This window comes from Podarcis melisellensis (genome assembly GCF_964234715.1).
Source record: "Podarcis melisellensis genome assembly, chromosome: 17".
Lineage (NCBI taxonomy): Eukaryota > Metazoa > Chordata > Lepidosauria > Squamata > Lacertidae > Podarcis > Podarcis melisellensis.
This window is the reverse complement of record NC_138534.1, coordinates 1,788,014-1,815,131: the sequence shown is the minus strand read 5'-3', so window position 1 is coordinate 1,815,131 and position 27,118 is coordinate 1,788,014. Positions and strand designations below refer to the sequence as shown.

The 27,118-nt window shown below is 46.6% G+C and overlaps 1 protein-coding gene and 2 long non-coding RNA genes across 3 annotated transcripts; 1 reads left to right on the top strand and 2 right to left on the bottom strand.

Moving 5' to 3' along the window:
• The first annotated feature begins 3,289 nt into the window (after positions 1 to 3,289).
• On the top strand, positions 3,290 to 4,275 carry LOC309360525. The gene is made up of 2 exons (XR_014164203.1): positions 3,290 to 4,063; positions 4,157 to 4,275. It is a non-coding gene; the product is annotated as an uncharacterized lncRNA (long non-coding RNA).
• LOC309360524 lies at positions 4,179 to 6,298 on the bottom strand. The gene is made up of 2 exons (XR_014164202.1): positions 5,275 to 6,298; positions 4,179 to 4,678 (listed from the first exon to the last, which is right to left on the bottom strand). It is a non-coding gene; the product is annotated as an uncharacterized lncRNA (long non-coding RNA).
• Positions 6,299 to 10,655: 4,357 nt separating this feature from the next.
• Positions 10,656 to 26,862, bottom strand: LOC309360605 (intercellular adhesion molecule 1-like). The gene is made up of 7 exons (XM_081895254.1): positions 26,710 to 26,862; positions 18,698 to 18,961; positions 17,062 to 17,382; positions 16,157 to 16,435; positions 14,969 to 15,244; positions 13,164 to 13,406; positions 10,656 to 12,188 (listed from the first exon to the last, which is right to left on the bottom strand). The coding sequence occupies exons 1-7, from the start codon at positions 26,780 to 26,782 to the stop codon at positions 12,004 to 12,006; spliced, it is 1,641 nt and encodes a 546-aa protein (XP_081751380.1). The 5' UTR covers positions 26,783 to 26,862; the 3' UTR covers positions 10,656 to 12,003.
• Between the last annotated feature and the right edge of the window lie 256 nt (positions 26,863 to 27,118).

Here is a 27,118-nt window from a genome sequence, read left to right as displayed (position 1 = left end):
GGAGGAGGAGTTACGCTAAGACCAGACCATGTCATTACAGAGGAGGCAGGTTTAGTCGTTGTCTGAGGACTATCCCTGCCTCTGGGTCTGGTCCTGACCGGATGGATACTAGAATCAGCAAGGGATACCCACATGACCTGAAGGTGCTGCTGTGCAATGCCAGGTCAATGATTCATAAGACCATTGCCATCCATGACTTGATCGTGGATGGAGGACTTGACCTGGCATGTGTAACAGAGACTTGGTTGGATGAAGCAGATGGGCTTGTCCTTGCCGCTGCTTGTCCACCAGGTTTCTCTTACGCACAGCAACCCAGGTCATGTGGGCGGGGAGGGGGGGTTGCAGTGATTTTTAGAAAGTCATTAGTGTGCACCATGCGTCCTATTGGGAAGACCCAGTTCTCTGAGTGCATGTTCTGGAAGTTGGGCAATAGGGGCAGTACAGGATTCCTTTTGGTGTACCGACCTCCCCGCTGCACCAAGGATTTCCTGCCCGAGCTGCTTCAGGTCGTGGCGGATGTTCTCCTGGAGACACCTAGCTTGGTCGTCCTAGGGGATTTTAACATCCATGCCGACACGACCTTACAAGGGGCCGCTCAGGACTTCGTGGAAAGCATGGCCTCCATGGGGCTGTCCCTGAATAAGTCTGGCCCACGCATAGCCGCGGACATGCCTTGGACCTGGTGCTTACCTCTATGGATGTTGGTGATCTGACACTAAGTAAAAGCGAAACGAAAAAAGTGCCATGGTCAGATCACTTCCTGGTGCAACTGGACTTCATTGCGACCCATCCCCTCTGCAGGGAGGTGGGACCAATTCGGATGGTCCGCCCCCGCCACTTAATGGATCCAAATGGTTTCCAGAGAGTGGTAGGGGATGCTTTATCCCATGTTGATGGCCTTTCAGCTGATTCCCTGGTGGCCCGCTGGAATGTGGAGTTAACCAGGGCTACTGACTGTTTGGCTCCGAAGCGCCCTCTCCGATTGCATGGAGCCCGGACAGCCCCGTGGTTTTCCACGGATCTGAGGGCAATGAAACAATCATTGAGACGGCTAGAGCGCCGGTGGCGGATAACTCATTCCGAATCTGACTGGACACAGGTTAGAGCTCAACGTCGAGCCTACCAAGTGGCGATAGTGATGGCGAAGAAGAATTTCTTCACCGCCTCTATTGCATCTGCAGAAAACAGCAGCAGGAGACTTTTTCAGGTGGTTCACAATTTAGCGGAACCACCTGCAACATCGGGGCCCAGTACGGGCCACATGTTCTCCTGCAATGATTTTGCAAAGTTTTTTGCAGATAAAATCGCTCAGATTCGGGAAGAAGTAGACTCCACCGTGGGAGCAGGGCCAGGGCGGGAGAGTGCTAGAGTTCTGTCTAGTCAAGTTGAGTGGGATCAATTCCAATCTGTTACCTCCGAGGATACCACCTGCAACATCGGGGCCCAGTACGGGCCACATGTTCTCCTGCAATGATTTTGCAAAGTTTTTTGCAGATAAAATCGCTCAGATTCGGGAAGAAGTAGACTCCACCGTGGGAGCAGGGCCGGGGCGGGAGAGTGCTAGAGTTCTGTCTAGTCAAGTTGAGTGGGATCAATTCCAATCTGTTACCTCCGAGGATATGGACAGGCTGCTTGGACGAGTGAAGCCAACCACCTGTCTCCTGGATCCATGCCCATCCTGGCTTATAAAAGCTAGCCGGGAAGGACTGGGCGATGGGCTTCGTGGGGTGGTGAATGCTTCCCTCCGTGAGGGAGCCTTCCCAGACCCGCTGAAAGAGGCGGTTATTAAACCGCTTCTTAAAAAACCATCTTTAGATGCAGCCACGATGGCCAACTATCGCCCAGTCTCAAATCTTCCATTCTTGGGCAAGGTGATTGAGCGAGTGGTTGCTGAACAACTCGAGGCACGCCTGGAAGAAGCGGACCATTTGGATCCCTTCCAGCCGGGATTCAGCCCTCATCATGGGACTGAAACTGCCTTGGTCGCACTGGTTGATGATCTCCGGCGGGCTAGGGACAAAGGTGAGAGCTGTTTCCTAGTTCTGCTGGATCTCTCAGCGGCGTTTGATACCATCGACCATAACATCCTTCTGGACCGTCTTGAGGGGCTGGGAGCTGGGGGCACTGTCTTACAGTGGTTCCGCTCCTTCCTCCTTCCTGGGCCGTGTTCAGAAAGTGGGGGGGGGATGAGTGTTCAGACCCCTAGGCTCTCACTTGTGGGCTGCCTCAGGGTTCTGTCCTCTCCCCCATGCTTTTCAACATTTACATGCAGCCGCTGGGAGAGATCATCAGGAGGTTTGGGCTGGGTGTTCATCAGTATGCGGATGATACCCAGCTCTACCTCTCTTTTAAATCAGAACCAGTGAGGGCGGTGAAAGTCCTGTGTGAGTGTCTGGAGGCGGTTGGAGGATGGATGGCGGCTAACAGATTGAGGTTGAATCCTGACAAGACAGAAGTACTGTTTTTGGGGGACAGGAGGCGGGCAGGTGTGGAGGATTCCCTGGTCCTGAATGGGGTAACTGTGCCCCTGAAGGACCAGGTGTGCAGCCTGGGAGTCATTTTGGACTCACAGCTGTCCATGGAAGCACATGTCAAATCTGTGTCCAGGGCAGCTGTCTACCAGCTCCATCTGGTACGCAGGCTGAGACCCTATCTGCCTGCGGACTGTCTCGCCAGAGTGGTGCATGCTCTGGTTATCTCCCGCTTGGACTACTGCAATGCACTCTACGTGGGGCTACCTTTGAAAGTGACTCGGAAACTACAACTAATCCAGAATGCGGCAGCTAGACTGGTGACTGGGAGCGGCTGCCGAGACCATATAACACCGGTCTTGAAAGACTTACATTGGCTCCCAGTATGTTTTCGAGCACAATTCAAAGTGTTGGTGCTGACCTTTAAAGCCCAAAACGGCCTCGGTCCAGTATACCTGAAGGAGCGTCTCCACCCCCATCATTCTGCCCGGACGCTGAGGTCCAGTGCCGAGGGCCTTCTGGCGGTTCCCTCATTGCGAGAAGCAAAGCTACAGGGAACCAGGCAGAGGGCCTTCTCGGTAGTGGCGCCCTAACCCTAACCCTAACCCTGTGGAACACCCTTCCAGCAGATGTCAAAGCGATAAACAACTACCTGACATTCAGAAGACATCTTAAGGCAGCTCTGTTCAGGGAAGTTTTTAACGTGTGATATTTTACTGTATTTTTGGTTTTTATGGAAGCCGCCCAGAGTGGCTGGGGAGGCCCAGCCAGATGGGCAGGGTATAAATAATAAATTATTATTATTATTATAGCTGAGAACAGTAAAACTTTTCGCTTCCCACATCCAAGATAACCTTGTCCTGGTACATTGATTTGCAACATACTTCTGGGAACAGAGCCAGAGAACGAAAAGCAACATTTCTATGTAAGAATCTGTGAAGGGGGAGAGGAAAAAAGAGGTTTGAAAAAAGGATAAAACCTGCTTGTAAAATGTTTTCGGTGCGACCTGTTTTTTGTGAACTGAATCACACAGGTGCCTCTGCCCCCCCCCCCCCCGATGGCAGAATAAAATGCTCTTTCTCTGGATTAACCCCTTGGTGTTGTTTGGCTCCTTTTGTCTCTGCTCGGGTGCAACAATTATTCCTACCCATGGATTAAAAAGGCTACATATTTCTGGTGCGTTGGCCAGGAATAAGCACGTTCCCCGAGATCGAGGGACAAAAAGGTCCAGGGCGTCACTGCAAGGCAAGCAGCTCGGGATCCTGGGTCAACAGTTCCAGCGCGCATCCTGCCAACTTCGTGGGAGGGACTGGCCACCCATTCCTGAGTGGACACGCGACAAAGTGACGGAGAGAAAGAGCAACGGCCGTGCAGAAAGAAGGTACCTCGAGGAACAAGGTAAGCTCCACAGGGTATAGGTGGGAGCAAGCTCCACAGGGATAGGTGCGAGCAAAAAGTGAGCCTGATCAGCTCCGCCAGCAGGGTAGAAGAAGTGCCACTGGTTTTGGTGTCGCCCAGAAAATGCAGCAAAGGGTGCTGCTGGGCCCCGGTCGAAGTCTAAGCGCTGCCGGTTATGGTTGGTTGTTGGTTTTGTGCCCAGAAGAAGCAGTAAAAAATGTGCTCTTGGGCCCCAGTCGAAGTTGTGACGCACTGCCAGTTGTGGTTTTGGTTTTTTGGTAAAAAAGGGGATTGGGGGAGGTGCATGGGTTTTTCTGAATGTGCGTGTGGGGACACTCCAGTGAATGTTTTGAGTCTGTGGGACGTTGAAAGCAACGTCTGGCCTGTGACTGAGTGAAAAAAATAATGTTAGGAGGGCTGAGTGTCCCAGTGTCCCCAGGATCCCAGAGTCATGGGAAATAAAAGCAGTAAAACAATTCTTGAGACACCACTACAGAGCTTTCTGGAAAACTGGAAAAGTGCCATGAAAGCAGAAGAGTGGGGATGTAAACTCAAAAAAAGCAGACTCCAACATTTATGTGAAGTTGACCGGCCTTCGTATTTACCAGTGTGGCCTCCTGGAGGATCTTTTGATCCAAACTTGGTCAACATTTTATGGAGTAACATTTTCAAGGCCCACACAGATCAGATTCCCTATATTTCTATCTGGAAAGCCAATGTGGATCAAAATCCCTCATGGCTTCGGAAAAATAGAATTGTGACTGCCCAAGTCAAACTGTGTTCAGTACAATTACAAGTTAAAAAGCATTCTGGTGGGAAGAAAAATTGGAGTGATGGAGAATGGATTGCTTCGGGATTTGATGACGGATATAAGAGATTTCCAACAAAACCGTCGGAGAGGAACTGAAAGTGACTTAAAGGCCTCGGACGTGAGGAATCCGGGCTAAAAACTACGGATGACTTTTATTTGAAAAGGGACCAGAACCTGGGAAGGGGGGAGGGGGAAACAGAAGGGTAAGAACGATGATGAATTTCGGGTTGGGTGAAAAGGGTCTATTTTTTTTAAAAAAACGGGGAATCTGTGGAAGGGAACCTAGGCCGACCTTAGGAAAGAAATCTAAATGTTTATAAGATTTGGGAAAAGAGAAATGGGATTAATCATGAAGAGATATATTAAAAATATCAACTATAGGTTAAGAAGATGAAACTAAAATTTGTTGAGTAAATCATGAGAATAGGGATGTATGAAGAGGGGGTGGGGGAAGTCTGGGGAATTAGGTTAAGAAAATAAGATGTTGAGACTATATTTGTTTTGTTTTTGTTGTATTCTTGTGTGTCTGTCTTTTAAAAATGTGAAAACCCAATAAAAATTATTATAAAAAAAAAATACAAGTTAAAAAGCCACCAGTTTTGCCAGTCCTGGAAGAGGAGATAATTACCCCCCCCCCCACCATATGCAGCAACTGCGCCAAGGCAACCAAATCTGGGAGCAAATAGGGCTGCTTCTCCACCCAATGCCCAGACTGAGGACCCAAATGAGAAGATTCCCCCCTCTGCCCCTCCCCTACCCCCATTTGATGCAAGCAAGGAAGGTGAAGAGAAAGGTGATGATGATGATGATGATGATGAAGGCTTCAGAAAAACTCTAGATAAAGAAATAAGATGGACTAGTAAGCAGTTTGACAGAGTGTTCCAGTATGTAGAACCGTTTAAAGCAGAACTGGATGTGGCCCCCTGGGTTCTAGAAGCAGCCCAGTGCCAGGATGAGAATTGGAGAAAAAAGCAAAAGGTTTTGAGAACAGCGTGGGACAGGGCAACAAAAGATGTAGAGACACTTAAATCTAAGGCTTTGTCCAAACCCACTGGGGTGGCCCCTCTCCGGCAAGTGTATGATCCTCTGGAACAGCCAAATGATCAGGGCGTTAGACCACCAAGGACTTTTACCATTCAGCATGTCCCTTTTACAAGCTCCGATATTTGCAATTGGAAAAATCAAAATCCTTCTTTTGAGGAAAATCCTGCAAAAATAATTAGACTTTTTGAAGGTGTGTTCAAAACCTATATGCCTACTTATGATGATGTAAGTCAGCGTTTGGACACAATTCTGACCACTGAGGAGGTCCACAAGGTAAATGCCTGTGCCAGGGAACAGCTCAAGGCAGCAAATAATACTGACGCTGCAATTGAGGTCTCTTACCCCAGGCGGACCCCCCCCCCTTGGGATTACAATACTACGGAGGGAAGGGCAGCCTTAGAGATGTTTTAGAAAGCATCAGACGGGCAGCAAAAAGGCCTACAAATAGGGCGAAATTATCTGAGATTTTTCAGCTGCCCAATGAGCCTCCAGGAGCATTTTTGGAGAGGCTAAAGTAGGCATTCCGCAAGTACACCCCCATAGACCCTGATGATGATGCCCAAGAGGTGATTGTATTCTTACGAAGGCTGACAAGTTCACTTTTGGCCAGAACACTGTATGTGTCACCACACATGCTGTGCCAGCCTTGTTGGATATGAAAGGGACTTATTTTCTATCACAAGACAAAATGATGAAATGTCAAATTTTGTTAATGCATCCACGTTTGCAGTTTCGAGTCACTGAGGCGCTTAACCCGGCTACACTTTTACCTGTGGGTGAGGGAAGGCCCCCAACTCACAATTGTTTACAGGTGATGGATGAAGTTTATTCTAGTAGACCTGATTTGAAGGACGTGCCAAATCCTGCCTGGCCTTCCTGGTTTGTGGATGGTAGCAGCTTTCTGGAGGGAGGCCAGCGAAAAGCGGGGTACGCTGTGGTAGCCCTGGAAGGGGAAATCATTGAAGCCTCCCACTTCCCCCTTCTTCATCCGCTCAGCTTGCTGAAATTGTTGCTCTAACCCGTTGGCTGAAGGCATAGACATTAATATATATACTGACTCAAAATATGCTTTTCTTACCCTGCATGCCCACGGAGCACTTTGGAAGGAGCGTGGCATGCTCACATCAAAGGGGAGCCAGGTGCAGCACCCCCAAGCCCTTATGGATCTTTTAACTGCAGTATGGGCTCCCAGCCAAGTGGCTGTGATACATTGTTATGGACATCGAACTGGACTAAGTGATACGGCCAGGGGCAATCGCCTAGCCAATAAAACAGCTAAACAAGCAGCTAGACAACAGGCACCTGCTTTCTTCCTGGGATCCCTGATACCAGAGAAGATTGTGGATATTAGCCTTAAACCACCATACACAACACAGGAGCGATTAATGGCAGAAGCTGAGAAGTTGGCAACTACTGATGAGGGATGGTATCTTACCCCTGACAACCGCCTATGGGTGCCAGAGTCCCTGGGCCCCCAAGTTGTGCGTCGGTACCATGACTCCTGTCATGTGGGGCCCGATGCTCTGGCCAAACATCTTGGGAGCTGTTACTATATATCGAAGGTGTACCAGTTAGCTTCTCAGGCCTCGAGACGTCGTGTCCTCTGCCAGAAAAACAATCCCAGAACAGGACTCTTACCTCCTTCCGGAATTGAACATCAAGGGACAGCTCCCATGGAGGACTTAGTTATTGATTTCACTGAACTGCCCAGGTGTGGCTTATGCCATTATCTCTTAGTGGCTGTCTGCACTTACACAGGATGGGTGGAAGCTTGCGTTGTGTAATGGCGCTGGCTGGCAGGTCAGGTGCAGGGCAGCAGCAATGCCTTCCCTGGACCTGGAGGTCGTGCTGGAGGCAGGGGGTTTCCCAGGCTTCAGGGATAGCTAATTGTGGTGATTTAAGAATGCTGCTGACAGAAATAGAGCCAAACATGAATAAATTGATAGCAGTGCACTAGGTTCAGCCTTCTCATTAGGATTATTTTTAATGTTATTCATAATTTTTATTTTAATGTTATCCTTCTGTAGCCTTACTGGAGTTCAACGATTGGGTCTGCGTTGCTCTGGGACAGGAGGAAGGAAGTCAAATGACACCGAGTTGGTTCAAAGAGAGAGTTTATTCTGCTTTCCGGATAGCAGAAGGCACTTGTGTGATCAAGTCCACAGCAAGTCCAAAGAAATGAGAAGTTTCATGCAGTATATATATCCTCCAGGCACCCTCTCCCTCCTCCCTTCGGAGCCCAACCACGTCAGCCTATGTACGCAGGTTGACATCACATATGTTCCTGCTCCGGTACTCTCAACCATAAAAGGATCTTCCTTCCTGTACTTCTGGCCATAAAAGGATCTTCCTCTTCCTACTCTTATCTGGGAAGAGGTCGTGATCTCTGGGAACACGCTTTTGGTCCCCACGTATTTTGTGGTGAGCACATGAGATAAAGTATTGACGTGTTTTCTTTGTTCCCCTAAAGAGCCAGGGTCATCCCTTGCCGTGACTGATAAAGGAGAGAGCTTGTTTATGCAATTGTGTCCTTATTTTGCTTTTGCTCAACAGCTCAAGTTTTGAGCATTCAAAATGCTCTTTTTTGAAAGAACAAAAGGGGGGGGGTTGAGTCAGTTTTAAACTTGCTACACAGAAACCCATTCCTTCACTTCGTTATCTTAATTTTCTGTGTGTAATATGAATGTTACTATGGTTGATTTTACGTTACGCCAGAGGTGGTTTAGTCTTGCTGGCCACATGACCCAGAAAGCTGTCTGTGGACAAACGCCAGCTCCCTCGGCTAGTAAAGCGAGATGAGTGCCGCAAGCCCAGAGTCGCCTTTGACTGGGCTTAACCATCCAGTATTGCCTAGCTACTCTGTTCTCAGCAACAGACATTGGTCCAGTTCATAGAATCCAGCTGTGCACTTGGGGAACTGTGATGCAGAGACATAGCATGTGTTTCAATTTGTACAGTCTCTTTACTCCCAAGCTCATTCCATTTGTGAGGGGGCAAAATCACTTCAATAATATTTTTTTAAAAAATAAGTAAATTATATCTCGCCCATCTGGCTGGGTTTCCCCAGCCACTCTTGTCAGCTTACAGCACATTAAAAATTGTAAAACATTAGGCATCAAACATTTCCCAATACAGGGTTGCCTTCAGATGTCTTCTAAAAGTCAGATAGATGTTTATTTCCTTGAATAATAATAATTTTAAAACAGCCAGAAGATTGAATGCTCACATTATAGGTTACCCCAAGATTAGGTGATCTGGTTTCAGGATTTTTTGGCTCCTTTTCAGGGGCAGCAGGAGCAGGTGTAAGACCCTGGGCAGGATTCAGCTGATGAATTCCATCAGCAGAAGTCCTACGCAAGGCCTTCCACATGCATAACAGGGCTTCTCCCAAACCTATCTTTTCTAAAGTGTTATTGTCTCACATTAAATATAAACGATCTCTAGAAAAGAAAACAGAAAACTGAAAACAGACACTGTATGTACTTATGTAACCCAAGAAAATTTTTAATAAAACAATTTTTAAAATAACAACAGGGCTTCCCCCTCCCTCTCCATGCCTCCCCATTTATTAATTTTATTTACTTATTTCATAAAATGTATATACTGCTTGACTGTAGGAAACCTGAAAGTGGCTTACAAAAAAAGACAGAACAATAAAATTATCTCTAAAAACAATTTACAACCATAATTTAAAATATACAGAAGATTAAAACCACAGTAAAATTGACTAAAACCAATTTAAACTCCTACAAACTTTCAGAATATCTGGGTAAAAAGGTAAAGGTAAAGGTACCCCTGCCCGTACGGGCCAGTCTTGACAGACTCTGGGGTTGTGCGCCCATCTCACTTAAGAGGCCAGGGGCCAGCGCTGTCCAGAGACACTTCCGGGTCACATGGCCAGTGTGACATCGCTGCTCTGGCGAGCCAGAGCTGCACACGGAAACGCCGTTTACCTTCCCGCTGGTAAGCGGTCCCTATTTATCTACTTGCACCTTGTCTAAATAAGAACATCTTCAGCAGGTGCTGAAAGGACTACAGTGAAGGTGCCTGAGAGCAAGGGGCTGGGCGTTCCAGTGTTGATGCTGCCACACTAAAAAATCAAGTGCTGACAGATGTGGGTCATGTGCAGCCTCTGTGAAGGTGCCAGTTCTGCCAACAGAAGTGGTCAAGCAGTCATATGTGGGGCAAGATGATCTCAGATGTAAACTGATCCCAAGTTGTTAAGGACTTTATATGCTAATAGGAACACCTTGAACTTGGCCTGGGAGTGAGCAGGCAACCAGCGCAGATCTCTGAGCAGAGGTGCTCTATGCTGACGAGGCGTCTCTTCTGCCAGCAATTGTGCTGCAGCATCCTGCACGGTCTTGCAGCTTCCAGACCAAGTGCCAGCGAAGCCCCACATGCAGCATTGCAGCACTCCAGCCTTGAAGCCACTTTAGAAAGTTGGTGTGTCAGTGGCTCCCAGGTGTTCTTTTACTGACAGGTGGTTGGACTAGATGACACTCAGGGTTCCTTCCAACTCTATAGTTACATGATTCTATGGTTTATTTGCAGTGATAAACCTCTTTAAAATTTTATTGTGCTTTTAATTGTTGGGAGCCGCCCAGGGTAGATGGGTGGGGTATAAATAATAAATTATTCTTGTTATTAATTATTACTATTATTAAAAATCTCTCATGTCTAAGGTATGGAAAGTCTACAGAATAATAATAGTGAAATATCCTTGAATTCTAAATTCAGAGCATTCCCATTTTTATATATGGTTGCATGATAACACTGACAGAGCAGCTAAGGAAGCACAATCACAGCACATGCCGTCTGCCTCTCAGAAGACACCGTGTCCCACATACTGTTCGCAGTTTGCAGTTCTTCCTGGTAACGGAGACTCACCATGCTGCAGTGAAAGGTTCATTCATTCAGGAGATGGCATGAACAGAATTTAGCAAACAATTTTATTCTCCAGGCAATAAGACAAGAACATAAAAATAAATTCATTGAAAATGACTTGCTAGGTTTTGATGCAAGAAAATTAACTTGCAGTCCCTTCAATTCGGTTGCTGTTTGGGTGCTCCAGAATAGAAGCTCAAAGATTTTTGAAACAGTGGGGTAATTCTCCTATACAAGGTTAGATTTAAAACAAGGAGTCATTTTAAAAAATTTAGATGACAAGTTCAAGGTTCTGCAAGAGCGCTTTCCTCCTATTCTAATGTATGTAGACCATTTCATACATTTTAGGCATACACCCATAAAGCATAATTCACAAAGCAGATTTTGTTGGTGTTTTTACATATAAATGTGGCTTTGAGCCACATGTGCAAAAATGACACTTTAAACTCGCGGAAGTGTGGAAAAACTGAGCATGCGGAAACACATGACCCAACATTTTTCAGCAGTCATTTAAAAGCCTACATTATTTTTAAACCATTCTCATATCCTTCACATTAAAGACTTCAGCCTGGCCTGACACTGAAAAAGACAAGTTGTCTTAGAGTTATGACATGTAGTATCTTTAAAGAAGAGAATCCTGAGTTCATGGATCATGATAAAAAAACAATTTTATGTTGACTATGCCACCACATAAGAATCTTGGCTTTCCTTTAAGACCCAACTGGTGCCAGATTGCACCCTGGAAGAGCTTGGATGGTCCAAGAAGGAGACAATTGTTTTCACAATGCAAAATGCAATCATGATCTTGCTGGCTTATAGTCCCAGTGGGGCGAGGTGAAGGATCCAGGCAGACGCTTCATTTCACACTGCAGGAATGGAAATCTAAGTTCTGAAAGCATCCACTGCTGGGGAAATAGTCCATCCTTAATGAGGCTCTTCCATCCTTCCGCCTTCAACACACCTGCCTGAACTCTTTGTGTTGCTTTTTACTGAGTAACTGAATGTTGTCAGCTATTTCTTAAAGCTTATGCTCTGGCAGCTTTTACCCCCTCCTGACCTGTAAGTATGAGAGTCCAACATTCCGGTTCTCAAAACTTCAAGATTCCAAGGCTTGGATGGAAGAGAAGGTTTTAAGAAAACATAAAAGGGACAAGTTTCTGATCACAAGTCTTTTTCTGAAAGTGCAGAAACCATCCAAACTCCTTAAGACAAAGTCCAGTTGGAGCACTGCCCATCAGTCGTTCAGCATCTCAAGAATGCTTTCCCATTTTCTCCCCCTGATCACTGGCTAAGTGGGGAGGATGAACCTGAATAACAACTGCAACTTGCTGGCATGGGCTCAAGTTCCTCTTCAGTTTATAGCAGCCACCTGTCCACTTAAACATTCACAGACTATACGTTGCCATTCAGGCACTTTTGCTCCATGGGGCTCCCTGTTACTTGCTGCTGCCGCCGTCTTAGGTGGTACTTCTCGATCTTACTTCTGTAGTGCATGTAATAAGCCACGCCTACTGCAGAAGAAATAACCACTACACAGAGAACCCCAATTATGATTCCAAGGATGTCAGGCTGGTAAGCTGCGAAAGGCAAAGACAAGTGGGTTAAGGTTATGGGCCTAAGAATTCTGCAGGGCTGCAAATCTGCAGAACACACACAGCTTTGCTTTTTAAAGGGCAAAATTCAAGCCCTCGTGATTGAAAGGATATGTAGGTTGCTAAACACCAAAAGCTCAAGTAAATGAGCCTGGACCAGTGGACCACAGAGATTCTTGCCTCTTTCGCTAACTTTAAGACCTCTGGTGATTCCTACACTTGTGTTGCTGTTGCATGCTAGGTGTGACTAATCCTCCAAAACTAGCTGCTTTCTGGAAGTTCCTGGTATTTTAAGGGTTGGAAGTCTGGTTGCAAATTGAAATGCTAAGACAATTGAGCTAATCTGCACATTTCCGAAAGTGGAATTTTGTGTAGGCTACACACAAATTGGAGGTTATGAAGCACTAAGGTCTATCAAAGGGAACACAGGAGCAAGTGTCAGAAGAGTCAAGTCCACTGATTTGGGAACCTGAAGGCATCACTATTACCTGTTGGTCCACTGTCGTCTCTGACTTTGAGGCTGAGAATATGCGACTTCCAGAGGCTGGCACCTGACAAAAGCTGTTCAGCGAGCCAACAAGCGTGTGCAAGATTTCAACAGCACTCACATCAAAACCCAAAAGAATCTTTCCGTTGGACCTGTGCAATTAATGCCTGCGGGTTGTTAGAAAACCTGGCCAGTGGCCTGGCTCGGCTTGGCATCCCATATCCAGCTGTGTACTATCTCCAATCCAGAAAGATTGAGGAAGGTTCTCTCTGCTGGCCTCCTTGGGATCAATTTATAACCTACACTTTGGTCCTGCTTTTTAGCAGAGTAATTTTAAATAATTCCACATTCTTGGCAGTCTGCTACAAATCCAAACCTCTCCTTCTCGTGTGTGTGTGTGTGTGTGTGTGTGTGTGTGTGTTTGTGTGTGTGTGTTTCATTGGAAGATGATTTGGACAAGGAGGTTAACTTACATTCAATGTGTATGATCACATCTCTTACATCAAATCCATAGGCGTTGGTGGCATTGCAATGATAGATGCCACCATGCTCTTTTGAGACTTGTTGCTGTATCCCAATGTTGTACGACACCTCATCTTTCCTGCATTCAACAGTTGGTGGTGGGTTTCCTGAGGCTGAACAGATAAAGGTCTCTTCACTGCCGTCCTTCCAGGTCAACTTATCAGGGCAGCTAGAATCACTCATTTGGGGTGCATCTGGAATGGAGAAGACAAACGTGGTTGTTTTGCCTTGGCCGTAAGGGATGAATTGCAGCATCTTATTTCATCATTGCAAAACCGCATAAGATTTGGTGGTAATCTTGTGCCCTTTAGGCAGCATGCACAGGATGCTCAAGGATCCTAGAAGCCACCTGGATGCTCCAGTCTAGCAGCTTGCACAGAAACTTGAGAATCCCAAGGCTAGTCCATGCATCCGTATTCACTGCATGATGCATGTGTGAATAAACCACCAGAGGCCAAGCACCATAGGCGGAAGTGTCGTATCGCTTCAGATCACAGAATGCATTTCAGCTGAGCTCAGTTCATACATTCAGGGTCAAAACAGATGTGATGTCAGGAGTTAACATCCATAATCCAGTCCTACAGTTATTATTTCTTCTTAAAGAAAACATGCTAAAAGAAACCACAGGAGGGGTTGGGGGTGGGATTGAACCACAGCACTGGAGGGAGTACACACACACACACACACACACACACACACACACACTTATAGGTATTAGTATATCCCTTGCACACACCATTTAGTATCTCTCATTGGGACAATTTGGACCAATGAAATGGTTGAGGGAGGGAGGTTAACACACTCCCAGCTAAATGGCATGGGTCTGAATCAGCCCCTCCCTGCCCCTGGTTTCACTGTTTAAAAAGAACCGGACATCCAAACACAATCCTCCCAGCATCGAACATCACATCAGATGTGAATAATCAGGAGTTGATCAGGTTGTGTAAGTGGCTCCAAGATTTGAGAAAATGCATTGGGAACTGACACTGGAAAAAAGTACAGCTATAGGACCTGTGCTTGGGTAGGAAAGACCTGATGGCTTCCAAGAATAACCTCCCGTTTTATAGGCCAGCTTCTCAAGCAATTTCCCTAACCCTTATTTTCTCATTCATGGAAATTAATTAATTAACCTTACACAATAATTAACCCCACAAATTGTGCATATATCACATTGATCCCAATGATGAGCTAAATCTCTATTTGGTCTGCACCACTTCAGAAGGCAGGGGATAGTGGGGGCTGACATGACTCAGTGCTCCACGATGCAAACAAAAGATTAAGAACTAGCATATAAGGGAGAAGGCCAGGCCTGTTTTTGAAGTGCAGGGATTGATTGTTGTGCTGTTTTTGTTGTAATTATTTGTATGTTTTAATTGTGTGTGTGCGGTTTTAATTCTACCTATGTTTAATTGTTTTTTTAATGATTGGGGTTTTTTATCTATGTTTTTAGTGGTTCTTATTTTTATCTGTTAGCTGCCTTGAGTTCTGTCAGGAGAAAAATCGGAATATAAATAAATCAACAACCACCATGTATAAAATAGCTCTCAGCCATGTGAGCCCCTGTCTACAGTCTGAAGTGGTACAGTCCAAGCACAGGCTGCCTCATGCAGAACTAGGCCGATATATATGGACCACAAGCTGCACAGGTTGGATAATTCATTCCCACTGCATAATTTATTTATTCTTTGTTGCAAAATGTGAAGAGTTCTGAATCTCTAGAAATAAAATATTGTTCAGAAGAGCATTTCCTACTCACAGAAGACAGTGAGATTTGCAGCTGTCTCTTTCACAACCGAGCGCCCATCAACTTTCAGCTCCACTTTGCACATGAATTGCCTCCCATTATCCTCTTTCTGGGCCGTCAGTGAATACTGCAGAGAAGGACCATCTCCGGATAGTAAGATCTCCTGGGTGTCACTGATCCGCATGACGACACCAGGGGACTTGGAGCCATCAGACCTGCACATAACTGTCACGTTTGTGTTGACAGGGATTTGGGGGTGGTCAATGTGCAGGGTGGGTTTGGGCAAACCTGCAAGAGAATGTAGCAGAACGGCCATTACATATCTAGATTCCTTGAATGACTATAATTATTACACAATGAGCTAAACCCTATCAAGTTAAAAATTTTGGTGAATTTTTAAAATAGGCTTGAGGTAAATTGGCAGGTTTTAGAGGTTGTAGAGGCAGAGTACCTGTGCCAGGCAGGGTACCAGATGCTAGGGACAAACAGGAGGGGCAGGGGAAGCTGTTTCTTTCCCCTACTGTTTGTGGGCTTCCTGGAAGCATCCAGCTGGGCCAGACAAACTGATCTAGATGCTTTTTTGGACAGGCAGGAAAGTTCCAGTCTGTTGCTCAACCCATTCATCATCCCCCTCTTGGTGTGGAGACGTTGGCCAGACTCTGCTCCCTAGAATTGCATGTTGAAAGGCTGTTAACTAATGGGAGCCAAATGTCTGTCATTTTGAGAGGCATGCAGGGAAGACCTATGCCTGGCAGCCCCACTGCAAAAGGCTGTACTTTATAGGTGTTGGGCCAACAAATGCTGGTGGAATGAGCTCAGGATTAGCCTGCTGAAGAGGAGACTGAGAAGAAATATGACAGCCAGCTTGAAATATCTAAAGGGCTGTCACATGGAAGATGGAGCAAGTTTGTTTTCTCCTGCTCCTAAGGCCAGGACCTGAACCAATGGTTTCTAGTTACAAGAAAGGAGATTCCAACTAAACATCAGGAATAAGTTTCTGACAGTAGGAGCTGTTTGACAGCAAAACATGAGAGGTGGTGGGCTCTCCTTCATTTGAGGTTTTTAAGCAGAGGTTGGGTGGCCACCTGTCACGGATGCTTTAGTTGAGAATCCTGCATTGCAGGCGGTTGGACTAAGTGATCCTCAGCTCATTTCCAACTCTACAATTTTGATTCTATGAAATCCAGAAATGATACTCACTGTAAACATTCACAGTACTCTCTGCAGTTTTGGTCACTGGCCCCAAAGAGACTATGCAGATCAACTGATGTTCTCCTGCTGATACTGAGGTCACCTGAGCCTGGGCACTCACTTTGTGCCCTGATATGCGGTTGCTGGAGTTCAATCTCTCCCCTGCAAAGAAGAGCTGAAACACTGCCTTTTGAACCGGAAAAAGTCCAGACACCTCACATTCCACAGGCATGCTAGTATTGATCTCTACAGAGCCCAAAGTTTGAAGATATGGGTCCATAGGGAAAACTGTGAAAACCATGAAAGAAATCATATCAGTTATGAAAAGAGATATCACTCCCATAAACAGGCAGTGACCACTGATGCCAACAGAAATGAAAACAAAGCTACTGAAGAAATAAACTAGAGGTTTGCAGAAGTTAAAACAAGTGAGCTTTCCCAAAAAACAAAGGAAGGCAGTAAAAATATCCAAACCAGCTCAATGAACATCAAGCCTGCTCAGTTGGCTTAGATGTTAGTTGGCTTCCATGGACTTACTGCCCTCTCTGGTTTGCGGCAGATGGAAATAAATCATAAGCAAAATTACAAGTAGCCACCGATACCAAAAAGATTACAACCAGTTGCAGTTTCATTCAGTACCCCCAGCCTTGCAGATACAATAGCCCTGTCTGCACCCCAATGCCATTTCATAAATAAAAATGAAATAGATCCATCATGGATGCAAAACAGAAGCAAGAAAGAGTGTCCTTTCTGACATCCAAGGGGATCTGTATGGGGGAGTGACAATGCAGGGGGGGCTCCATTACCTCCAGAGTTTCTGCTTGGATTTATGCCCATTAGCAGTCAAAGAATCTGCTTCTTTTGCCATTGTGCCCACTTCTTTTAGAGGACGGGGGCCTCTGATGTGAACTCACCAACAGTCTCCAGCGATTTGCTGAGGGAAGCCATTTCCAAGAAGGGCCCTTCCGGCCTCAGGTCCAGAGCTGCGCGGCAGGTGACTTCCTCTCCATGGTCGTTCTGCTGAGCGGTGATGCTGTTGCTTGTCACCACAACATTGCTGGCTTCAGGATTCCTGTGGTCCTCAAAGGTCTCCACATACAGCCTCCTCTCCCCTTGATACAAGGTCACGGTGAGGTTCCAGATGGGGGCAACATCGAAAACTCGACAAGTCACATTATACTCCTTACCCACCTCCACCTCTGGCAGCGGATCCAACACTACGCGCTCCGGAGCTCCTGGAACGGAATAAAAAGTGATAAATCCTATTGATTTGACTTTCTTCAATAATGTTTTATTCTGGATTGTTGTTGTTTTTTAAATGTTGTAAACCAGTTTGAGATTTTCCCCCATAAAAATAAAGCAGTATAGAAATGAAATGAGTAATGATAATAATTTATTTCATTTACAGATCACTTCCTATGAAACAGGTCAAAGCAATTTAACAATAAAAAAATGCATAAACAATTGAGTATCAAATACCACCCAATCTTCATTGGTTAATAAAATTCAGAAGTAATGGAAAAAGAAAGGATACACGTTCTGTGTTTCTTTCTACACCAGTCTTGGAAGCGATCCCTGCCGGGCATCTCAGGACCAGGGGGCAGCATGTCCAGACCTTCAGGATGAGACCCATGAGGTCTCTGCTTCAACTAGGCAGCCCCTCTCACCCCACTGCCGTCTTCCCTCCTGCCTTTGCAAAGATAATTTTGCTTGGGAACCAAGTGGGGCTGACAGAGAGGGCTGACTTGGGCAATGCCCTTGGGCTGGAAAAAGTTCGCCCAACTCTGAGGTGGGCCAAGCAGCTGGGCCTTGGAAGGGAACCTCAACCTCTGGGCAAATGGCTCTAAGCTGCTTGGGGCTTTTGAGGTTGGCACCTGCCTTTCACTTTACAAGGAAACTTCCAGGGCAGCTTAAAAAACAAAAGCATAAAATCAAAGCTCCTTTAATAAAAACACTCTATAGCTGCACTGCATTTCAAATTGTTCTTTCTTTCTTTCTTTCTTTCTTTCTTTCTTTCTTTCTTTCTTTCTGCTGTTAAACTGCTTTGAGATGCTTTATAAGAAGTAATTCATAAATAGAATCGAACAAATAATAGTAACGGGAGGAATTGAAGTGCAGCAACATAGAAGTAAACATCAACAGCATTCAAAGCAGATGTAAATGAGGAAATAAAAGAAAAACCAAAGGCCTGGGCAAATACAGAAGTATCCTGCTGGTGCTGAAAATACAACAGCGTCAGCACCACAGTGAACTACTCTGGGGAGACAGTCCTGAAGACAGGGCTCCCATTCCAGGATCACAAATGACTGCAGGAGATCCCTACCTGGTCCCCTGGACAGCCACTCCAAGTTAGATTACCAGGTTATGTGGATTCAGAAAGCAGCTTTGCATGCTCAGGGTAGTAGCCAGCCACTTTCTTTCCTGGCCTCTTGCTGAATTTGAATCCATGTCCCTCCTATTTTCCACTGAATAACCTTCAAGCCAAGCAGCACTCCAAATCCTCTGCCCTGAGTGAATGATTATTCCAGGACTGCCCAGTATATGACTTACGGTAAACTGTGGTGGTTATCCTCTGATATTTCTGCTCTGTCCCCCCACAAGTAGCAAAACACAATGGCTTTGGTTCCCACTCAGTAACACTGGTGAGATTGAAGGCTTTCCAAGTAGGCCCAGTCCCTGCAGCAACGGTCTGTAAGCTGGTCTCCAAGCCAATGTTCTCACAATTGGAACTGCAGTTTAATACCATGGAATCTCCATACTTCACAGCAGGCTTTTCTGGCCAAATCCTCAAGTAGTAGTCCTCTTGTTGAGCCTCTGAAAACACAATAGATACGAAATGGAAACAAGAAGAATTACCGACAAAAGAAGAGTGGCAAATGAAGTTAATGGACTATGCAAAATTAGATAAATTAACAGGATGGATTCAAAACCTGCGGGATCAGAGATTCTTAGAAGACTGGAGTAAATATTTGAACTATTTAAAAAGCGATTGTAATAAACAGATTACGCTAGTAGGACTGCAAGAAGTTTCTGTAAGGAGGAATGTGTGAAATATTGCAATGAAGATTATGAAGAGAATTATTAGTTAATGATAAGTAAAAGTAATAGAGAAATTAAGAAATGCAGAATAAGTGATAAAGTATGGAAAATCTTCAGAGGTTGTTGGAAGTCTAAAATATTGTGTAAAATAAGAATTTATGTTAAATGATTGTTGGAAATGATATGTTAAAAAATCAATAAAAATGTACAAAAAAAAGAAAACACAATAGATACAACATGTACAAAAGTGCAATACTAAGTAGTTCTTAATTAAAAAAAACCCAATAAGAAGCAATAAAATGGTGAGATTACAGTGGGGGGAAAGAAGCAAGGAAAAGGCAAAAGAAAGAAAGTAGTAATACCAAATAAGGTGAAACTGAATAAGGTGAACTCTGCAGTTCCACAGATTGTTTCCCTTATCTCCTTCAGTCCAGAATACGCCTGTTTTTAGCCAAATCTTATTAATTTTTAAGAAACAGGTGTCCCTGCTCTAGAGAATGACTCCAGAGAGTGCCCAGTTTCCGTGCCAGGCTTGGCACCCAAAGTCCTCTGCCCCCACATCTTGTTGCAGCGGCCAGATAACGGACAGCCCTCTCCTACCCTGGAGAGGTTGGCAGGACTAATTACCCTCTTATTAGCCCTGAATTTCTGGCACGACTGGGGGTCCGACCTCATGGGAAACAGCCATTTCCCTCAGCAGGAAACATAACTCAGCTGATGAAGCGTGAGACTCAGGGTTGTGGGTTTGAGCCCCACGTTGGGCAAAATATTCCTACACTGCAGGGGGTTGGACTAGATTATCCTCATAATCCAACTCTACAATTCTGTGCTCCTTCTGGGGTAGTTTGTCCCCCTTTGATCCCCACCCAGCTCTCACCTGTGGCTCCTTGAAGCTGTCGGCATGTGACAGCGGCCACAATCCCAGAAATGGCTTTGACTGGCCAGCTTAACCACATGAGGGTAGCCAATGGGACTTCCCCTGCATGTGAAGACAGGCTCTGGCAGATTAAGTGGAGGAAACCAATAGTGGGCCACAATGGTCCATAATGTGTTTTCCGCACGTGCTGTAGAGGGAAATGAGGGGCAGGTGGGGATCATCAACCTGGGAAGGCAGCCCATCTAGGAGAAGGAAACTCTGATCCTAAACCTCTGCTGCCTTGTGGTTATACTCATTCATGAGAAAGGCTTTGGGCATAAACCCTGACAAGAAATCCATACCTGCTGCCTCACAGGACATCCTCAGGAGAAGAAAAGGCTAAGGAGCAAACCCTACACAAATTCAGAGTGGAGTCCAAAAGATTTTGGCCTTGTATGCCTCTTTCCGGCAACTCTTGCAGCCAGCTGGTGCCAAGACTATCGCTCTGCTATCCTTTGGACCACATCAGTGAGGCCAAGAAGGCGTCTTGTAATCTGGGCAGCCCAGGACCTTCATACATACTGTCCAAGCTTGTGCCCCACAGAGGTCACTTCGGGGCTGTATGATTCTCCAGCGGTTTGACTCCCCCCCCCCCCGAGAGGCGCACTCCATTGTGTCCATTGAGACAGACGGATGCCAACAACAACAAATGATATTTTAAATCAGGCATAGGCAAACTCCGGCCCTCCAGATGTTTGGGACTATAACTCCCATCATCCCTAGCTATCAGAACCAGTGGTCAAGGATGATGGGAATTGTAGTCCCAAACATCTGGAGAGCCAGAGTTTGCCTATGCCTGATTTAAATCCATTAATGGTACTGATTAGCCATTGAAATACTGGAGTCCTTTTGCTTCTATTTTTAAACAGAAGCTTCTGTTCCTGGAACCAATGCCTTCTCCTCCCTCCCCCATGATTCTTGAGAATTAAGAACAGAGGCACTGTAATAGAAATGCCTTAGGTGTGACTTTAAATCTCCTTTGAGGAGACTTTTAGGCTTCCTTTTTCCTTTGTTTAATGAGTCACTTTTTGACTTGCTCTTTAGACTGCTGCCAGTAGATCAAGAAGAGGAATTCCCTGCCACTCCTTATTCTGATTAGTGCTAAAAGAAAATCAGTCCCTTTCCAGGAATGGCTCAACTCACCATGTGAATTGCAAGAAGAAATACTGGGGTGGGAAGGAGGAATACATCAAACCCTTGGAATGCAAGGCTACACAAACACACTGACTAGGGAGCGCAAGGCCCAGAAAACACAGCGGAACCTAACTCTGCCAACATGCGTATAAAAGTAAAGGTAAAGGGACCCCTGACCGTTAGGTCCAGTCGTGTTTGCTATCTCCCCAGAAGAAATATTCCTTATCTACATCTAACCCTTCCATCCCAATAATCTCACTTTGCAAATAAAAGGAAATACCAGTAATAGTACTGGGACCTTCAATCTGGAAACCTCCATTCCATAGGCGCCGACTCCATGGGGCCTGAGGGGGCCCGAGCCCCCTCAAAAATACGTTTGGGGGGGCTCTGCCCCACCAATAATTTAAGAAAATTATTACCGTATTTTTCCCTCTATAACACGTGTGTTATAGAGCGTGTTATAGAGCGAATGTGTGGTCCCTGGAGCCGAAAAATCAGGCAAAAATCAAACCATGCGTTGGAGAAGGGAAACCTGAAAAGAGGAAGCGTCTGCTTTCCTGCATTCTGCCTCAGGGTCTTACTGCCCACCCTCCTCTGTTTCCTTGCTGTGTTTGCTCAAACGGAACAAAGAGCAGGGAAAGCCCCTCCCCTCCAGGCAAGGAGAGGGGAAAGCAGAGTGCTGCTGAAAACATGCAGGAGGGAGGGAGAGAGAGAGAGAGAGAGAGAGAGAGAGAGAGAGAGAGAGAGAGCGTGCGAGCTGGCTGGCTTTGGTGGGTAGGTGAGGGAAAACTTTTGCCTTCCTTTCCTCCCTGCCATTATACCCCTCCCCTGCATTCTTAGCCAGCTGCTTCTCTGCACACCCCTCTCGTGCTCCTTGTCCGTTCTGTGTTTTTCCTTCCCTCCCCACTTAAAATGTGGTTAAAAAGCATGGATCCACATGGATCCTCAGGATCTTTGCATTGGGTCACCCCAAATTCACCAACAGATCACATAGCAGGTCCATGGCTACAGCCTGCCCCCCCAAAATCACGCACCCACTGTTGCCTGGGGCTGCAGTGGTGCAAAAATGTGGTTAAAAAGCATGGATCCACATGGATCCTCAGGATCTTTGCATTGGGTCACCCCAAATTCACCATCAGATCACATAGCATGTCCATGGCTACAGCCTGCCCCCCAAAAATCACACACCCACTGTTGCCTGGGGCTGCAATGGTGCAAAAACGTGGTTACAAAGCATGGATCCACAGGGATCCTCAGGATCTTTGCATTGGGTCAACCCAAATTCACCTTCAGAGCACATAGCATGTCCATGGCTACAGCCTGCCCCCCCAAAATCACACACCCACTGTTGCCTGGGGCTGCAATGGTGCAAAAACGTGGTTACAAAGCATGGATCCACAGGGATTCTCAGGATTTTTGCATTGGGTCACCCCAAATTCACCATCAGATCATATGTCTGTGGCCACAGCATGAAGCACAAAAATGATACATCATTAATATTCACCGCCCACAGCGGCAGCCAATCGGCTGCCGCAAAGGGCGGGCCCTCACAGGTTCACTTAAGGTTGGGGCAGCCTGGGGCTCGCCCCTTTTGTTCCCCCAGCAGCAGCGGTTTGGAGGTCTTGGGCCCCCCCAATATTTTTTATAAGTCGGTATGGGCCCCCCAATATTTTTTTATAAGTCGGCGCCCCTGCTCCATTCACTTGGTTTCATAACTCAGAGTGAAATGCTAATTTCTCAGGACCTCACTTAAGCAGATGTTTGTTTTGGGGAAACACTTTGAAGGACTATGGGGGATCTGTGATTGGATGTCTCTTTAAAACAAAAACTTAGCAGCTGGGGGCGGGGGCTAAAGAAGAGCTTTAGACTGCCTCCCTCCCAAAGTAGTATTTGTCCCATAAGGGAAAACAAGTATCGTATGGTTGGCATCTGTCTGTCTCAGGAGACAATGGAAGAGTGCACCTCAGGAGTGAAGTCCAAAATGAATTGGGATTTTTATTTTGTGAGCTGGTGGGCTCCACTTAAAGGCTGGCAGCTTAATTTAGAATAGGAAGATAACTGCTTTAAAAAACCCAGTAACAGTGCAGCTTATTCACCCCCACAAAAGGGGTAATATCGCAATTCAAACCTTGCCCACCTTACCCCCCGAACTCTGAACACCTAGGATTCCTCATGACTCAAGGGAATATTCAGCATGGACCCTATAATCACATTCGCTGTGATTGGGAGTGGAGAATGATAGGGAGAAATCCCCTTTTAGTTATGAACTGTGAACATGGCAGGGTGCTTAAAGCAACTTTTTAAGAGTGCAACCCTATATGTCTATCATAACATCTACTCAATAAGACATTGAGAAAGTTAAGTGCTCAACAATTCACAGACACTAAAATATACCCCCCCCCCCAAAAAAAAAACCCCTGAGTGTGGCAAAAGGGATATAAACGTTTGTGTTGGCTATATAACAATGCCACTCAGAAAAGCATTTTGGCGCAGTGGAGAGGTGACAAACACAAGCAGCCTTCATGGCGAAGGTGGGGAGGCAGAGCTGAATCTGGACTTCCCACATGCAAACTCAATACTGTAGCCCAAGCCTCCCAACCTGATGTCCTTTAGATATTCCAACTACTACAACTCCCATCATTCCTAACTACAATGGTACCTCGGGTTACAAACTTAATTCGTTCCGGAGGTCCGTTCTTAACCTGAAACTGTTCTTAACCTGAGGTACCTAATGGGGCCTCCTGCTGCCGCCGCTGCGTAATTTCTATTCTCATCCTGAAGCAAAGTTCTTAACCAGAAGTACTACTTCTGGGTTAGCAGAGTCTGTAACCCGAGGTGTTTATAACCCGAGGTACCACTGTATTCACCACTGGGAGTTGAAATCTCCCTCAGGAGGTGGTGAACACTCCTTCATTGTATGGTCATCAGTCATGGCTGCTTTAGCTGAGATTCCTGCATTGCAGGGGGTTGGACTAGATGACCCTCAGGGTCCCTTCCAACTCTAAAATCCTATGATTCTATGATTCTTTTGGTCTAATATCTGGAAGGCACCAGTTTTTGGAAGCCTGTCATCAAACACTGCCTGTTTTGTCTGGCAAAGGGATGCACCTACACGTGATGCAGAACATTCATGAGTAGGGTTGCAGTCCTCTGCACACGCAGCTGGGAGTTGTTGCTGGCATCCATTTGTCTCGAGGGACAAGGCATCACCAGGGTGAAGTCAAGCTGCTGGAGAATCATAGTGTCTGCTGTGGCTGCAGAAACTGGTAACTTGTAACTACCGCTTCCTGCATTTTTAAAATTTGTGCGGAGGTCCTGGGCTGGCCAGATGGCAAGACTGATATGGTCTGCATCATGTCTGTATCAGAGTGAAAAAGTTTTGGGTAGCCACATGGCAGCAACTTGTATTTGCCACTGAGTGCAGCTCAGGGCTGGGCATTCCAGACTTCGCCTCTGGGGAGTTTCCCCAGGCCACACCCTCTAACTGGCCCTGTTCTGCACCAGCCCCCAGTGCGTTTCCCTGCCTTAAACTGTGATGATGCCTCCCAGGCGCCTGGATGGGGAGGACGTGCTTGTGGAAACCCCCGATTCCTGTGCGGCTGGAATGCGTTCTGTGCAAAGATTAGAGTCACACCCATTGCTTTGCTCACCTTTTGCGTCTGGCCTTGCCATGCAGTCCCCCTCAGGCTGAAAAAGGCTCCCCACCCCTGGTGCACAACTAAGCTTGCCTTTCTGATGAGCATCTTATGTCTGTGTTTATCTCAGTCGAGCTCCTCTCAACTCCCATACATCAATACATATGGGGGAGAGTGGTCATTTGAATTGAGGGAATACAGGCATTTGGAATTCCACAAGGAAGACTAAAGTACAAAATGGCTTTAGTGCTGAGTATTTTCATTATATAAATTTGTGGGTTGGTTGGTTTGTTAGCTATCCCCCCCCCCATTCTCTGTTCTATGTAACTCCAGAGATGCACCCGCTTCCAAAGGCTGTGTTCTCTGAACCAGTGAAGCAAAGAGTGTCTCCCCTCTTAAGACAAATGCAGTGGATATCTACAAGGCAGCAAGAATGCAAACACAATGCTGGGAGAGAATTCTCTCTGGGCCCGGGGACATGGGCATATGAAGCTGTCAGACAGCTGCTCCATCTAGAGAGTGACCAGGAGTAGGCAAACTTCAAGCTTGTTAGAAATACCTTGTTTTTAATAAGAACCCCAAGATCTACAGTTAGAATTAAAGATCTGAACATGTTCTCCTTCTAGGGATTTCTTTTTAGTACCAGAACTGAACTGAGTTCTGATCATGTCCTTTTACACACACACAAAAAGCTCTACCTCTTGCTTAGCTTTCTTCATCTCACCATTCTCATTTTAAATAGAAAAAGAAATGTTGCTTTAAAAACAGCTGGGAGTCAGAAAGCTGCAAACCCAGAGAGCAGTCAGAAGATCTGCCCTCTACCTAGCAGTTCTCTCCAAGGTCTCGACAGTGACTCTCCAGCCTTGGGACCTGGGATCCTTCTAGCTAGTGATGCTACCAGGAATTGGACCTGGGTTGTTCTGCATCCAAAGCATGTGTTTGAACCCTGGGCTTTTGCCCTCCTGGACATTTTACCTACACTGAGCTGAGCTTGAGGAGGCTGCCCAACAGGACCCAAACAATCACAGAACCAGAGAATATTTCCACCAGAGATTGGAATGGTGTGTATGTTGTTGTTGTGATTTGCTCTTAGTGAATGTGAACTCATACTTTGGCACCATAGCAATTTTTTAAAAAAAGTTTCACAACTGTGTCTGTTTCATCTGCTCTAACTGAAATTTTAATTGAAGCCAGCTGCATTGACATCTTTCTTGTTTTCTTCTTCTAATTTTGCACTACTAGAGTTCATGAACCATAGAATGAATTCATTTTCATTCACTTCTCACACTCCTGAGTCCTTCCATAGATATACTAATCAGTTCACTCACAGAATCAGGCAGAAGGTACCTTCTTTATGAATAAAAAAAAATGTTCAGGGAGGAAAAAGTACACTCAGCTGTTTGTGTGAAAGTAGCCAGAACTGAATTGCTGCTGCTTTTCTCATTCCAGGAAGCATACCGCCAAGGTCAAGCAAAACTCGGGGTTTCCCCCAGCTGAGAAAGGCAGCAAGGCAAGCCTGCGCCTCAGCCCCAGAGGAGGGGAGGCTGGGGGCTTCACGGCAACCCCTTCTCTCCCCAGACCGGGAGGGGCAGCAAGCGGGGGAAGCGGAGAGCCCCGCACAGATTTAAGCGGAAGAAAAGAAGCCCTGTCCCACCTCTCTTCACTGCCGTGGCTCAAGCCTGTGAAGTCTGGCTCAGAGAAAGTGCCTCTGAGCATACGGAGAGTGCATTTCTGACCCTTCGCCCCTTCCTCTAACACGGGTTTGGGCCTTCGAGACTCGCCCTCGCCCGCCCAGCACCTTCGGCCGGCGGGACAGGCGGACTCCCTTGGCCCCTTACCTTGCGCGGCAGAGCAAGCGGCCGAGGCGAGCAGGAGGAGGGCGGCGGCGGCGGCGGCGGCGAGGCGCGGCATGGCGCGGAGCGGGCGCTGCGGCCGGAGAGCCCTTCAGCTGCGCAGGCGACGCCCAATCAGTCCCGCCGGAGCCTCCGCTTGTGGCGCCCGCAGCCTCTCGCCCCAGTTTATACGCCCCGAGGCGGTTCCGGGAAAGGCTCCGCTCACGAGGGTCGGGGAAACTCCCGCCGCCGCCCCCTTCCCTGGCCGGCCTCCTGGAGGCGGCGAGGGGCCGGTCAGGTGCCGCCCGAGCGCCCCTTCGCCGCCTTCGGAGAGGCTCTCCCACCCGTTTTTCGGGGGCACCAGGCGCCGCCTGCCTCCGGGTCATTTAGGAAAGCGGGTCCTCGGGGCAGCCCC